Raw genomic sequence first — 13,043 nt, forward strand, 5'->3', positions numbered from 1 at the left:
TCTGCTTAGCGTTTATTAAAGGGTCAGGGTTAGGGTCTGTTGATCGGCGGACAAAGGCGGTTTCTCGCAGCTTAAGTACAGTTTTTTGTTTTACGCCGGTTTTTCCCGAAGTCGCAAAAGTATGACATCACAACATTCTGATTGGTCACTTGCAATGTTGATCCTGGAACAACCTTTAGTATGATGATCTGGGAACAACACCAACACGAGGATATCAGATGGTGCGTTCCATGCTGTGAGGTGACAGTACATAACAAACCATGTTTTAGCAGCTAAAGAGTCACATATTTCTGTCAGAAATCAGCAGAGACCAAAACAGAGTGATGCATTTTATCATAGCATCATATTGTCCCAATAGAGCTCTTTGTTTTCAGCCCTAACTACGGTAGGGCTAGGGCGGTCTCGAGACAGACACCATTTCTACTTTTAACATTAGGCTTAAAACTTAAATTTTTAACCAGGCCGGATCGCCATGACCCTGAAGCCTCCCTTAGTTATACTGCAATAGGCCTGCTGGGTTTCTTGTGTCTCTTTTGTCCCATCTCCCTCTATTTCTTCTCGGCCGCCCCTTCCTGATCCTGGTTCCTGTTAAAAAGCAGCTTTGCCTTCCCACTTTCGCCAGGTGCTTGCTCATAGGGCGCTATTGCTAACTGTTGTGTGGCCTTTACCTTACAATATAAAGCTTAGGGTGACCGTAGCTTTGATGCTATATAAATGAAACTGACATTTAATTAAAGTTACATATTTCAAAGATGGATGTATACACTAGTTGCAGGACAGTAGCATAGCTTGAAAACTTTCTAATATGTGGCTGTTGTAGTGACAGCCTGTTTGTGCTGCCACCAGGTGGACAGGAAGTCATGCATTAAATATTGAGTATTCACAGACTGCTCAACAGAAGAAGTGCTGGACCTGATATTTACATTTTTGACAAGGTTTTTTGAATTGGTTGTTGCAAGAAAACAAACACACCAGACATCTGTTACATATTGAGAACAGTCTGATCTCAGGTTTAGGATCAACCCTGCAGTGGCTTCTGAACTCTTACAAAAGCAGAATTTTGATTTTTAACAGCTGATAAAATAGATAAATAAGCGCTAGCTTCTTCTTGGCTTCACTTGCAATAATGTTATTGTATCATAGAGGGGTCTTTGAAGCGCATTCCTTTCGGTGCGGCGCAGACACAGGGGAAAAGGAAAATGAGAGGTTTAGCAAGCAACAGGAAAACCGCTATGAGAACACATTCCAGGCCGAGCAGACCCTGTGCGGCGGGACAATAAGGGGTGGGACAGAACTGTATACGATTTAAAAATCTGCAATCTTGGGTTTAAATCAGGAACGCAGACAAGACCCAAAGTGTTCTTACTTGGTGAGTAGAGGACTCGGCGGGGAACAGTCAGAAAGCGGAAGGAGTGTGGTTCCAAAAAGACGGCGGTTTGTGTTCTCGGTTTATCAGCGCAGATTTGGACCGAGATGAGATAGTTACAGCTTGTCCCCCTGTCAGGACTCAACCAGCTGCCTTTTCATTTTCACTTCTGCCACGCTGCCACCCTTCTTCCTTTTTTTCTTTTAAGAAGTGTGCGTATTTACGATTTTTAACTTTAATTCGGGGGCCGTGAAGGGGTGAAGGAAAAAAAGGACGTACTTTTCTCAAAAACGTCGTTTAGTCGTCATCGAAGCGGCGAAGGATGAGAGTTGTGAGGGGAAACATCTACATTAGGGCCGTGTAGACGGAGGGAAATGAAGCTGTTGGCATTTTAAAGCTTTCTTCTACCTATCGTTGACGAAACTTGGACCAATGAGAAGCGCTTGGAGCCGTCTTTGATATGGGAGACGTGAGGCGTTTACATCTGTCAAGTTAAAAAACAAAAACAACACGAGCAGAAAACAGGTAATGGTTGTGGGTATGTTTTCTTTTTATTCTGTTCACTGAATTATTATTATGAAGCTTGTAACACTGTAACACTGTAAAAGTTACCTTTTGACAGCGGCTTACATCAATCCACGTGTTTCCAGATGTGAACAGGTGTCAAATGGCCTGATCTTTAAGTCAGAATTAACAGCATTTACAGATTTTAACTGCGGTATTTGTTTCTTATTACTCGCCGTGTTTTTGTTATCATAGCTAATCTGTTATATTGTGGACACGGTGAACTACCTTCATCTATTTCTGTGTAACTGAGCACTACGCCCAATTTAAATAGCCCACAGCAAAAATTGTGGTCTAATAGACTTGATTTTAGAGGTGCTTACTTTTCCCTGCCCTGCGTGTGTTACGTGTCAAATGTGGCTTGTTGTGGTATTTTATTATCCTCCTAAAACTCAAGTAGTGGTCACTCTGTAGTTGTTTCATAAGGATTTAACATATCCTATGTTTTATATCATCATCTTATAAATATGAGAAACATCTCATTCGTAGAAGTAGTTAAACAGCATTCACTGACCACCTACGTCATTTAATTGTATCACTGTATTGCAATTTTATTTTAATGTAACATTGATAGAAAACATTGGTCCACTTCCTAAACTTAAAACGAAAGAGTGCTTTACTGGTAGTATCTTTGCACACTTACTAAAAACACAGATTTTCTTTCATAAACAGGGTTTATTCGTTCACGCGTGGCTATTTTTACCCAAATAAGGATGTGGGTACTTCCTGAACCACTGGCGTATGCCTTGTGACCTTTTTTTCTAACAAATCTTTTAAGGTGAAAAGTCCATTCATTTTGAAGTGTGCAGAATGAGACATTTGCTTACAAAGATTTACACACATCCACACACAGGAAGTGTCTTTTGGCTGCAGCTCATTGTAAAAGTGACACAGGTTCTTTCCAAGTGGGTGCTGTTGCTGATCTCTTCAGGGTGCATCACTCATACCAAGATCTTCATGCATTTTTTTCCCCTTAATCTTCTTCTTGAGAAGCAAAGGCCACTCTCTGTGCACCGTATGTGTGAGCTGCAATAGTATTTCATTTGTCTTTTCCATTCTCTGACCAACTTCTATTGTAGGTATGCATGTTAGGAGCATTGAGTAAGCCATAAATCCTTCCAAGCTTGTCTTGAAAAGAAGGCACAGTGCTGTCACGGTTACTGGCAGTTGATGACAATCACTGGATTACACGCAAAGGTTAAACGTTAAAATGACTGAATGTGATGTTTAAGCTGAGAATAAAAGATTTTACAGTAACTCTGCTTAAAGTTACTTTCCTCCATTTTTTTGGGTGGTGGTTTTTTTTTGGGGGGGGGGTGAAACAAGGCCCAACAGAAAGGAAGTTTGAGACTCCTTTGCTGTTCCTCCCAATCCAGCTCTTAACTACACAGTCATCGCGATGGAATGAGAGATCTGCCTCTCTGTAGATGACAGGAAGAGATGTCAGTGGATCTTTTCCCCTGTGTAGTTTTAGGACAGAATGGAGACAAACAGGAGAGAGCTCAGAGAGGAAGTTTGCTGGAGTATAAAGTTAGGCTGCCCACGATTGAGGTTGTGATTACTGCACTCTCATATTAGGACCCAGTGCATGGTAAAATGATATCCAGAGAAATGAGAAACAGTTGTCCACTGAGAATAAGAACATTGTGTAGGAGTAGTTGTGTTTATCCTATTCTTCCACAGATTTAACACAGTTTACATTCAGTCTGAGTGATTCAGGAAGTGCGCTTTGCTGTTTGGTAGAATATAGCTTGTGGTTTTAGTGTGCCAGAGCTGTGTGCAGAGGGCTGTTGTGCACTGTGCTTGAACCCTAGATGCAAAGAATGTATAAAGATCATTTTAGTGTGATATTTTTAACCGATAGGAAACAGAAATATCTTAACTTAGCATACGTTTCATGTTTGATTTGACACTTTGATAAGTATAGGAAACTTTATAGAACATCTTCCGTAGATTTGAAGGAAAGATGCACTTAAATGCCAAGCATATACAAATATTCATCTTTATTTTTTACCCATCTGGTTTCTCATCAGTGACACGATTTGATGGAATCACCAAAGTGACTACATCCTGTAAAATATGTGGCTTGATGTGCCAAATTTAAAAGGGGATATCCGTGGTTTTTAGCAGACATGTGAACGTTCTGCTGCCACGCATCCAAAGTTCAACGGTTAACTGCTATGAGACATGTGCAGTTGGATAGATATTTTTACAAGGATACTAAATATTAAACGAAGAAGGCTTTTCTGTAACCCCCTTTTTTAAAGCATAACTTCTGTGTAATTTATAGTGTGCCAGCATGTGCAAGTGTGTGCAACTTAGACTTTTCTGCAGCTACAATTTGGAGATGCTGTGAAGGCTTAAAGTTGAAAAAAGGAGAGCTGTGCGCCTGCTATTAAACACCAAAGACTTGAAGTGAGCCTTGAACTAATGCTGAGTGATGTGGCTGCTGCAAAATCACACTTGCTTTATCTTTGAGACTTCAATCTGAGAGCTTTTCTTTTATAATTCTCACAGCACAGTGTGCCACAGTTTGAACATTGACTTTTGATGATTCCTAGTGTAGCTACAGTTTATCGTGTTACATAAACATCTCACGTGAAAGCAGTCAGTGGTAAATGCTTAATTAATTAAAGAGAAGGGAAACAGAAAACAGCCTGATTATTAGAATTATTCGTGCAAACAACACTGAATGAGTGACTGCTGTTATCTGCTGCATCTCAGTTGGGTTAGAAACCTTTTAAATCTTATGTTTATTTAAAAAAAAATACACTCACCACCCGTACTAACAAGTTACTGGTTGTTAGTATCAAATTGGACTGCCTTTTGCCTTCTGAACTGCTTTAAGCGTTTTGTAGCAACGATTCAACAAGGTTCTGGAAGCACTGCTCACAGATTCTGGCCCATATTGACACATTTGCATCACACAGTTGCTGGGGAATTGTTTGCTGCATGTCCAAGATGCAAATCACAACATCCAAGAGGGAATCCCCTTGACTGAGATCTGGTAACTGTGAGATGATCTGAGCTTTGTGACATGGCACGTTATCCTGTGGGTTCACTGTGGTCATGAACGGTGTTGACATGATCAACAAATATGCTTTCTGTAACTGACCCTACCATCTGAATGCTGCGGCAGAAATCAAGACTCATTAGACCAAACAGCATTTTTCTCATTTTCTGTTGTCCATTTTTTACCTGGTGTGGTCTTCTGCTGCGGTTGTCCATCTGCTTCAAACCAATGTGTTGTCCATTCAGAGATGCTCTTGTGCATAACTGATTCCAGCGAGTGGTTATTTGAGTTACAGTTGTTGCGTCTTGTCGGCTTCAAACAGTCTGTCTTTTTTTGTCTGACCTCTGGCATCAAGAAGACATTTTTGCCCAGATACTGGGTCCATATTCTCTCTTTTCTTGGACCAGTCTCTGTAAACACTAGAAATGGATGTGTGGGAAAATCTTGGTAGATCAGCAGTTTCTGAAATGCTTAGACCAGCCAGTCAGGCACCAGCAACCGTGTCACGCTCAAGCCACTTAAATCACCTTTCTTCCCCATCCATTCTGATGCTTGACTAGAATTCTAGCGGGTCATCTTGACCGTCTTGACTATGTGCCTAAATGCACTGATTTCTCACCCCAACCGGTCGCAGCAGATGGCCGCCCCTCCCTGAGCCTGGTTCTGCCGGAGGTTTCTTCCTGTTAAAAGGGAGTTTTTCCTTCCCACTGTCGCCAAAGTGCTTGTTCATAGGGGGTCATATGATTGTTGGGTTTTTCTCTGTATCTATGAAGCGCCTTGAGGCGACTTTTGTTGTGATTTGGCGCTATATGAATAAAATTGAATTGAATTGAATTGAAAATTTGCTGCCATGTGACTGGCTGATATGAAAGTTCAAACCTTAGCATCCATGATGGTATGCTGTCTATTAATATACATACCTGAACATCTGTGAACATCTGTAACCTTAATATACAACATACCAATTTTGGATAAATATACTATGACAAGCTGAAGCATGGCACTCCAGTAAAAGAGTCCAGGTAATGAACTGCACTTCAATTCTGTCACCCACTGAAAACGTTTAGCACATTATGAAATAAGACCTCAAACTGCGGATTTGCTGAAAATTGGTTTCCTCGGTAACAAAACACTTACATCATGTTGTTAAAAGAGGAGGTGATACGACATAGAGCTAAACACGCCACTGCTCCAACATTTCCCAATGTGTTTCTAGACTTCTAAATTAAAATTCACATTTCATTTATTTCATATTTTGCAACTTTTAATAGTTTAATCTAACAGGTTTAAGTTCATCCTTGCTGTCAACGTTAGAGGTCCGAGGAGCTAGAGAGGCGGACTTTTATGTGATGCCTTCTTATTGCGTGACTCTCAGCAGTGCAGCTCTAAACAATGAGCAGACCTGAGTCTCGCCGGACAGCCGGGTGGGGCCACTCAATAGCAGGAAGCATAGCCATCAACATTTACTCTGCGACAGGGCAGTCCTGGAGTCGGCGGGCTCGGAGCCTGGTTAGCACAGCGCAACACATAATCTGAGCACGCATACACAAACACTCTGAACAGCCTGCTTCCCCTAAGACCCCTTTTCCCACCCAATGCAATTACAACACAGGCAGACAGGCTGGGCCCTTTGACTGTTTGTTTTACCTCATTGCTTCCTCCTCAGAGTCTGAGCTTCAGCCGCTGTTCAGCCGCTGTTCAGTAACTGTATGCAAATTTAAGCAGAATTCATAATATTAATTACCCAACTGACTTAATTAAACATCACCAATTGGTTTTTTTATTATGTAATTAAGTTACCTGGTAATATTTTTGGTAATATTTTGGTTTCCCTGCTTTTTCAGAGATGGGAAGCTCTGCTGTGCTCACAGGGTTGATAGCTGGAGTTATTTTGTGGACGTCTGCCATCCATGGAGGTGAGTTGTCGGTCGGATGTAGAAAATAATTTTCACTACTGTGAGGACATTCCCTTTGTTTCATTCAATTAAAGGTGCATTACAGAGTATGTTTGGTTCTGACACTAAATCAGATTAGGCTAATGTGAAGGGTCTGATTGCACTGCAGAACCCACTGAGAATGCACCTCATAGGTATTGTTTTGCATCTGCAGCCTGCACATAGACTGGATGGTTCAGTCTGCTGGTTGTCATAAACATAAGCAGTTGTTTCCAGAAAGCAGGTTGAGACAAGAAGGCTGTGCAATACCTGTCAGACGTGAAATGGCAGAATAAACGATGCCTGGTGAAGGTAGTCAAATGCCAACTGCAGGGCTGGTTGAGCTATATCACAGCCTGTCTTCCGCTTAGCTTCCAAAAATGTTTGCAGCACCGTAAACTATTTGTGGTTTCTGCAGAGTTCTGCTTGTTTTGGGTTTTTTATAACACATTTATAGCAAAAGGTGTTTTGTGGCTTTTCGTGCACACATGCTATACTTTAACATTTAAAGTTATATGTTAACCTGTCCATCCACTGAGTCCTTTTTAGTATCATAGTTCAAAAATATAACGATGTTTATTTAAACCTGTCTAAAAACGTTTTTTTTCTATAACAACTATTTACTTAATTATATTTGAGGAAGTAGAGTTTAAAATTTTTACATTTTCTTTCAAAACAAAGATGGAATACTTGAATTTCATGTGTTTTTGGCTTTGTTTTACTGGATGTAATTTGTGTTATTGCATGACTCCCCGTCTTCCAACTTGTTTCAGTGCTGATTTCATGTATTTTCCAGACACCACAGATGATGGGGATCTGCTGTGTGCCTGCAAAAACGACAAAGGCACATGTAAAAATGAAATGTGCAGGGGACATTATTGTTTTTATAACTGGGTGAAAGACGGATATGAGGAGTTGGGCTGTTTCAGTGAGGACACCAAAGTGCAGTGCTACTCCACCTTGCCCAACTACTTTATGCAGTGCTGCAGAGAGGACAACTGCAACTCCAACATCACAGTGCCTCCAAACATAAGTCAGTACCTAAAGCCTTTCCTTTTCAATACTGGAACATCACATTATCCAAGAAACCAAGAGCTAGTGTGCCCCTGTAAATCATGCTTTTGTCTTATTTCAGTTGGGCCTCTGGCTCATCTCCACAGTTCAGTTAACATCTAGCACTGTTTTGCACTGTAGCTTCCCTTTAGATAGCAGCTGGCTCCCCCTTGTGGTCAGTAAGAGCATATCAATGTCATGCCACTTGAATTTTATCTCATGAGTTTAATCTTTTCAGTTTCTTTGTGTCTATATGTGTGTTTGTTCCTGACTTCTTCTCTGTTTCCAGAAGGGGACTCGACACCGACACCCCCAGGAGCTGGTCACCTAGCGCTGTGGATCTCCCTGTTCCTGCTGTTCTTATTTGTTACTGCCTGTGTCTTCGGCCTGATACTACTCCTGCGCTTCCGACGTGCAGCCCGCAGACTACAAGATGCTGAAGGCCATGATGTCAAAATACTCAAAGTCCCCAGTGGAGATGACCCCACATATGGCGTGAGAGACGTTTCATGGCTGACGTCAGACAGAATACAGGAAAACTTTCCTATCTTTTAGTTGTTACGTGTGGATTTTAAACGCCTGCCTGTCTTCTTTTCTCTCACCAGAATATCTATGATGAGTTTTGTACATCAGGGAGTGGGACAGGGCTTCCGTATCTTGTCCAGAGAACTATGGCCAGGCAAATCTCACTTGTCGAGTGTGTCGGTCAGTCTCATTTCTCTTCCTTTTTTTGAACGCACAAGTAAAATTATATTCTGGAAATTCTTTCTTTTAATTTTAATTATATTTGCACGTTCAAATAAACTCTGTTCTATTTTATTCTATTCTATTTATTTGCAATTAATGGTGTCACTTTGTTCGTAGGCAAAGGCAGGTATGGAGAGGTTTGGAGGGGAACGTGGATGGGGGAAAGTGTCGCCGTCAAGATTTTCTCCTCTAGAGATGAGCACTCCTGGTTTAGAGAGACAGAGATCTACAACACTGTACAGCTGCGACACGACAACATACTCGGTGTGACACCAGTCCTTCGCCTCCAAAGAAAAGAAATTGCACCTTAAAGAAAAAACATTCAAACAGCAACATTTTCTCTGTTTGCTTTTTAAGGTTTCATAGCCTCCGACATGACATCCAAGAATTCCAGCACCCAGCTGTGGCTCGTCACCCACTATCATGAGCTCGGGTCTCTCTACGATTTCTTGCAGTACAGCAGCTTGGACCCAGAGAGCTGCTTGAGGATGTGTCTGTCTGTGGCCTGTGGCCTGGTCCACCTCCACACTGAGATTGTTAGCTCCCAGGAAAAACCAGCTATTGCCCACCGAGACCTGAAAAGCCGAAATATTCTGGTAAAGCGCAACGGACAGTGCTGCATCGCTGATCTCGGTAAGGTTTGCAAGGATATTCACAAAATCTGCTAACAGTTTATAGCAATGTGATTAGAGAAAGAGCTCTTTTTGTATTGTACTGTAAATTAAAAGCTTTTTCTGTGTTCATTCGTTCCTCAGGTTTAGCAGTGATACACTCTCAGTCCCATGACTACCTCGATATGGGCAATAACCCTCGCGTGGGGACCAAGCGCTACATGGCCCCTGAGGTGCTGGATGAAACTATCCGTGTGGATGTTTTTGAGTCCTATAAACAAACTGACATCTGGGCTCTCGGGCTGGTCTTTTGGGAAATTACCCGCAGGACTGTTGTCAACGGTAGGTTAACAGTGATCTGTTTCCATCCATTAGCAGAAAAATCTGGCCTTAGATTAAACCTCAGGAATCAAATGTAGGTATATCTCCACAAATTTGTTATGAAGCTAATGCATCGCACAAGCGAGCGTGTTAAAAACAAGTTCTTTGTCACACGTCTGTCTGTTTTTGTAGAGGATATAGAACAAGCAGCCAGTGCCATGTCTCTCAGCAGGCCAGTGTTTTTCTAGTCTGTGTCTGCCTCTGCTATCCTCTCTCATGATTAGCACTGCAGTAATTATAAACAGTCTTATCTGGTGTCAGCACTCACTTGTACATAGTCCAGATGCCCGTGCATGCAATTTTTATATGCAAGCACACAGCCATGCACCAATGACTGTGTGTGTGTGTGTGTGTGTGTGTGTGTGTGTGCGTTCATGTGTGTGTGCATGACTTCCAGATTTCCATCCCAATGTAGTCACCAGGGAGTTCGTATCTCTCCCTGTTCTCTTGTTTAGCGAGACATGCTTTACAAAACTCCCACCGCAGCCTGTCTGAGTCTCTGAGCGTGCTCTTTCAGGCTTCATATGAAAAGACACAACAAGACACCTCACTGGGCTTTTAATTTGATAATTCTGACATCTTATTTTGCTCGATCGCCCCACTGAACGACAAGAGAGGAACAAGTGATCCACTGTTTAACTTTGGGGTTTTTTTTAGGCATTGTGGAAGATTACCGTCCACCCTTCTTTGACCTGGTGCCCTCGGATCCCAGCTTTGAGGAGATGAAAAAGGTGGTGTGTGTGGACCAGCAGAGGCCCAGTCTGCACAACAGGCTCCATTCTCACCCAGTAGGCTATTTGGCATAAACAGACACACACAAGTAGACATAGAAATGAACGCAAAAGTACAATTACATTTTGGAAATGTGGTGTTTTATATTTTTTCTGCCTTTTTAAGATATTGTCAGCCATCGTGAAGGTCATGAAGGAGTGCTGGTACCAGAACCCAACAGCCCGCCTTACAGCCTTGCGAATAAGGAAGACGCTCTCCAAACTGGATCACGACGACTTCAGCATTGAAAAACTGAAGCAGGATTTCTAGACTGAAACGAGGAAACTGGATTGAAAACACCAGAAGGGATTTTGCACCACATTCCAACAAATGAAGTGCATATCATTACCGTATTTTGATCTAATCGCTCACTCGGTGTCTGTATCATATTAAAACCATATGACTTTGTGTAGAAGCATCTAGAGCCTCTTGTACCAAATGTTATATTTTTTGCATCCACCATGATACTTCATACCTCTATAAATGAGGGGGCTACATGTCAGTTACTTCAGGTTTAGGCCAGTTATTTTTAATTATCACAAAACAGTTAACATAGTTTTGTACTCCTTGTCTAACTCTCTCATTGTTGTGACAGAAAAATCATCCTCTTAGGTGTAATGTGGATTTTCCCAAAATGACCAATGATCCTTAAAACCACAGATAAGACAGGAAATATGTAAGTATTTATACACTCAAATGAAAGTACATTAGCTGTCCTGTAAGTATGTTTAACTTAACTAAACTAAGCATTTATTATCTGCACATAAAAGCAGTGAGATATTTAGATGTAAATACATTTTTATGTAACAGAATTAAATTTGATGTCTTCTTTTGCAACCATATTGTAAATATGTTTCAGGAGATATATTGTTTTCTACTATTCAGAACTGAGACTGTGTTAATGTTGCTTTTAAAAAAACAAACAAAAAAAAAATTTCATATATTTTTGTAGGGCTAAAATGTACCATCACAACCACTATGACCAGTAAAGGAATTCCCACACATGTAATAATGGATACCTTAAATAAAGAATTATATTTTGGAAATATTTCTGCTTTACGTTTTTTTAAGCACCTATTACTGCAGTTCTCACATTGACCAGAAGAGGTCATCAGACAAACAAGAATCCATACTCCTTACATGGAGATTTGTGTAGTGTTTTGTTTGTTTATTTTATTTTATCTGCAGTGTATCTTAAAATTAAGATGAAAAAAATTCTTCATCAGGTAATTAGAGAGTCTCTCTACAATTTGTAGGAGCTACATTTAATCATTTAAAAAGCCCTCATGTGACCTTCAGTGTATTGTTTGAATACATTTTCTCTGGGTCAAATGATTTAATTGCGTAATAATTGCCTCAATATTCTCTCTGCTTTGGATTTCCTTTATGGAAATATTGAATGTGAGGACTTCTATTTCAAATTAATTTTTAGATCCTGTTACAAAAGGAGGAACATACATATTTAAAAAATTTAAAAAAATAAGTGCTTCCTTTTTGCAAATCAAAACAATTACGTTAGTTCAATCTTAAGATGACAGCAACTAACAGGTTTTAGTGTTACCCTGCAAGACAGTGACTGATCAAACTGTGTCAAATCTTTCTCATTTCTCTTTAAAAAAAACCTACACATAGAAAATATGTTGAAAGTTAAACACTGGAACAGAATGTGAAAAAGAATAAGAAATTAAAACTGTGCAACAGTTTTAAAATGTTGCCTGGTCACTGGTGAAAATAAGAGTTTTGGCTTCATCCCCTTTGTGTAATATTAGCATTCCAGTGTTTTCTTTCTGTATCTGTCGTGCTTGCTCTTTATCTGTTTATGTCTGTGTGAATGTCGGTGTGTGTGTGTGTGCGTCCGTGTGTTGTCTGTCTTCCTAGTTGTTGAACAAATGCCAGTGAGATAATACTCCCTTGAAGTCCCAGTCTGTCTGGTCAGTCAGATGAAGAGCTGGTTATTTTTAACACTGCAGGGGGTTGTTGAAGTATCAGAGAGGCCAAGCTGTGTGTCTGTGAGTGCAGAAGCCCATCTCACATCTCCCTGTGTTTTCCTCCTCTGTGTATTCCTTTTCACAGTGGGATCATTCCCAGCGGCTCTGTAGAGACAGGAGAGATTTGTTCAGCAGACAATGCCCGCTGAAGAAATGTGCAGACAAATTGGACAGGGCCGATAATGGACAGATATAAAGCCACAGAGGAGGCTGTGCAGACACAGTTAGGCTCAAGGATAGATCGGCGAGAGTGCTAGTAAGAGGACAGGTGATAAAAGCAGGCACAGATAAAGTCCCTAATGCACCTGGTTGCAGCCTGACTCACCTCTTCCTGAGCTACATTCTCAGCTGGAGGCAGATGAATGTATTAGTATAGACAGGTTTGGTCCCTGAGGAGAGACAACAATCCTGAATAGAGCTGGACCAAAACACCTTGTGCTATCTTTGGATGCACGATTATTTTACACTTTCGGACTAAAAATTGCAAACGGATGTAACTGTCTCTCAAAATCTGATTCAGTGGCTTAGATGTGATTTGAGATCAATTAGAAAAATATATAAATAAAGCAATAAAATGGTCTGTTATGCAGATTTGAACCAGATTTACCTCTTGCG

General features: G+C 40.9%; 1 protein-coding gene across 3 annotated transcripts; it reads left to right on the forward strand.

The window, feature by feature from the left end:
- The first annotated feature begins 1,273 nt into the window (after window positions 1–1,273).
- On the forward strand, window positions 1,274–11,488 carry acvrl1 (activin A receptor like type 1). Of its 3 annotated transcripts, none has more exons than XM_085145381.1 (10): window positions 1,274–1,904; window positions 6,788–6,859; window positions 7,674–7,910; window positions 8,223–8,425; window positions 8,536–8,635; window positions 8,795–8,941; window positions 9,035–9,310; window positions 9,433–9,630; window positions 10,327–10,457; window positions 10,567–11,488. In XM_085145381.1, the coding sequence occupies exons 1-10, from the start codon at window positions 1,895–1,897 to the stop codon at window positions 10,708–10,710; spliced, it is 1,518 nt and encodes a 505-aa protein (XP_085001507.1). In that variant the 5' UTR covers window positions 1,274–1,894; the 3' UTR covers window positions 10,711–11,488. The 3 variants fall into 3 exon arrangements, with proteins under 3 accessions (XP_085001507.1, XP_085001506.1, XP_085001508.1); XM_085145380.1 differs by having other exon boundaries at window positions 1,277–1,904; window positions 8,220–8,425; XM_085145382.1 differs by having other exon boundaries at window positions 1,278–1,891; window positions 8,220–8,425.
- Window positions 11,489–13,043: the final 1,555 nt, after the last annotated feature.

Source organism: Neolamprologus multifasciatus, chromosome 20, assembly GCF_963576455.1.
Source record: "Neolamprologus multifasciatus chromosome 20, fNeoMul1.2, whole genome shotgun sequence".
NCBI lineage: Eukaryota > Metazoa > Chordata > Actinopteri > Cichliformes > Cichlidae > Neolamprologus > Neolamprologus multifasciatus.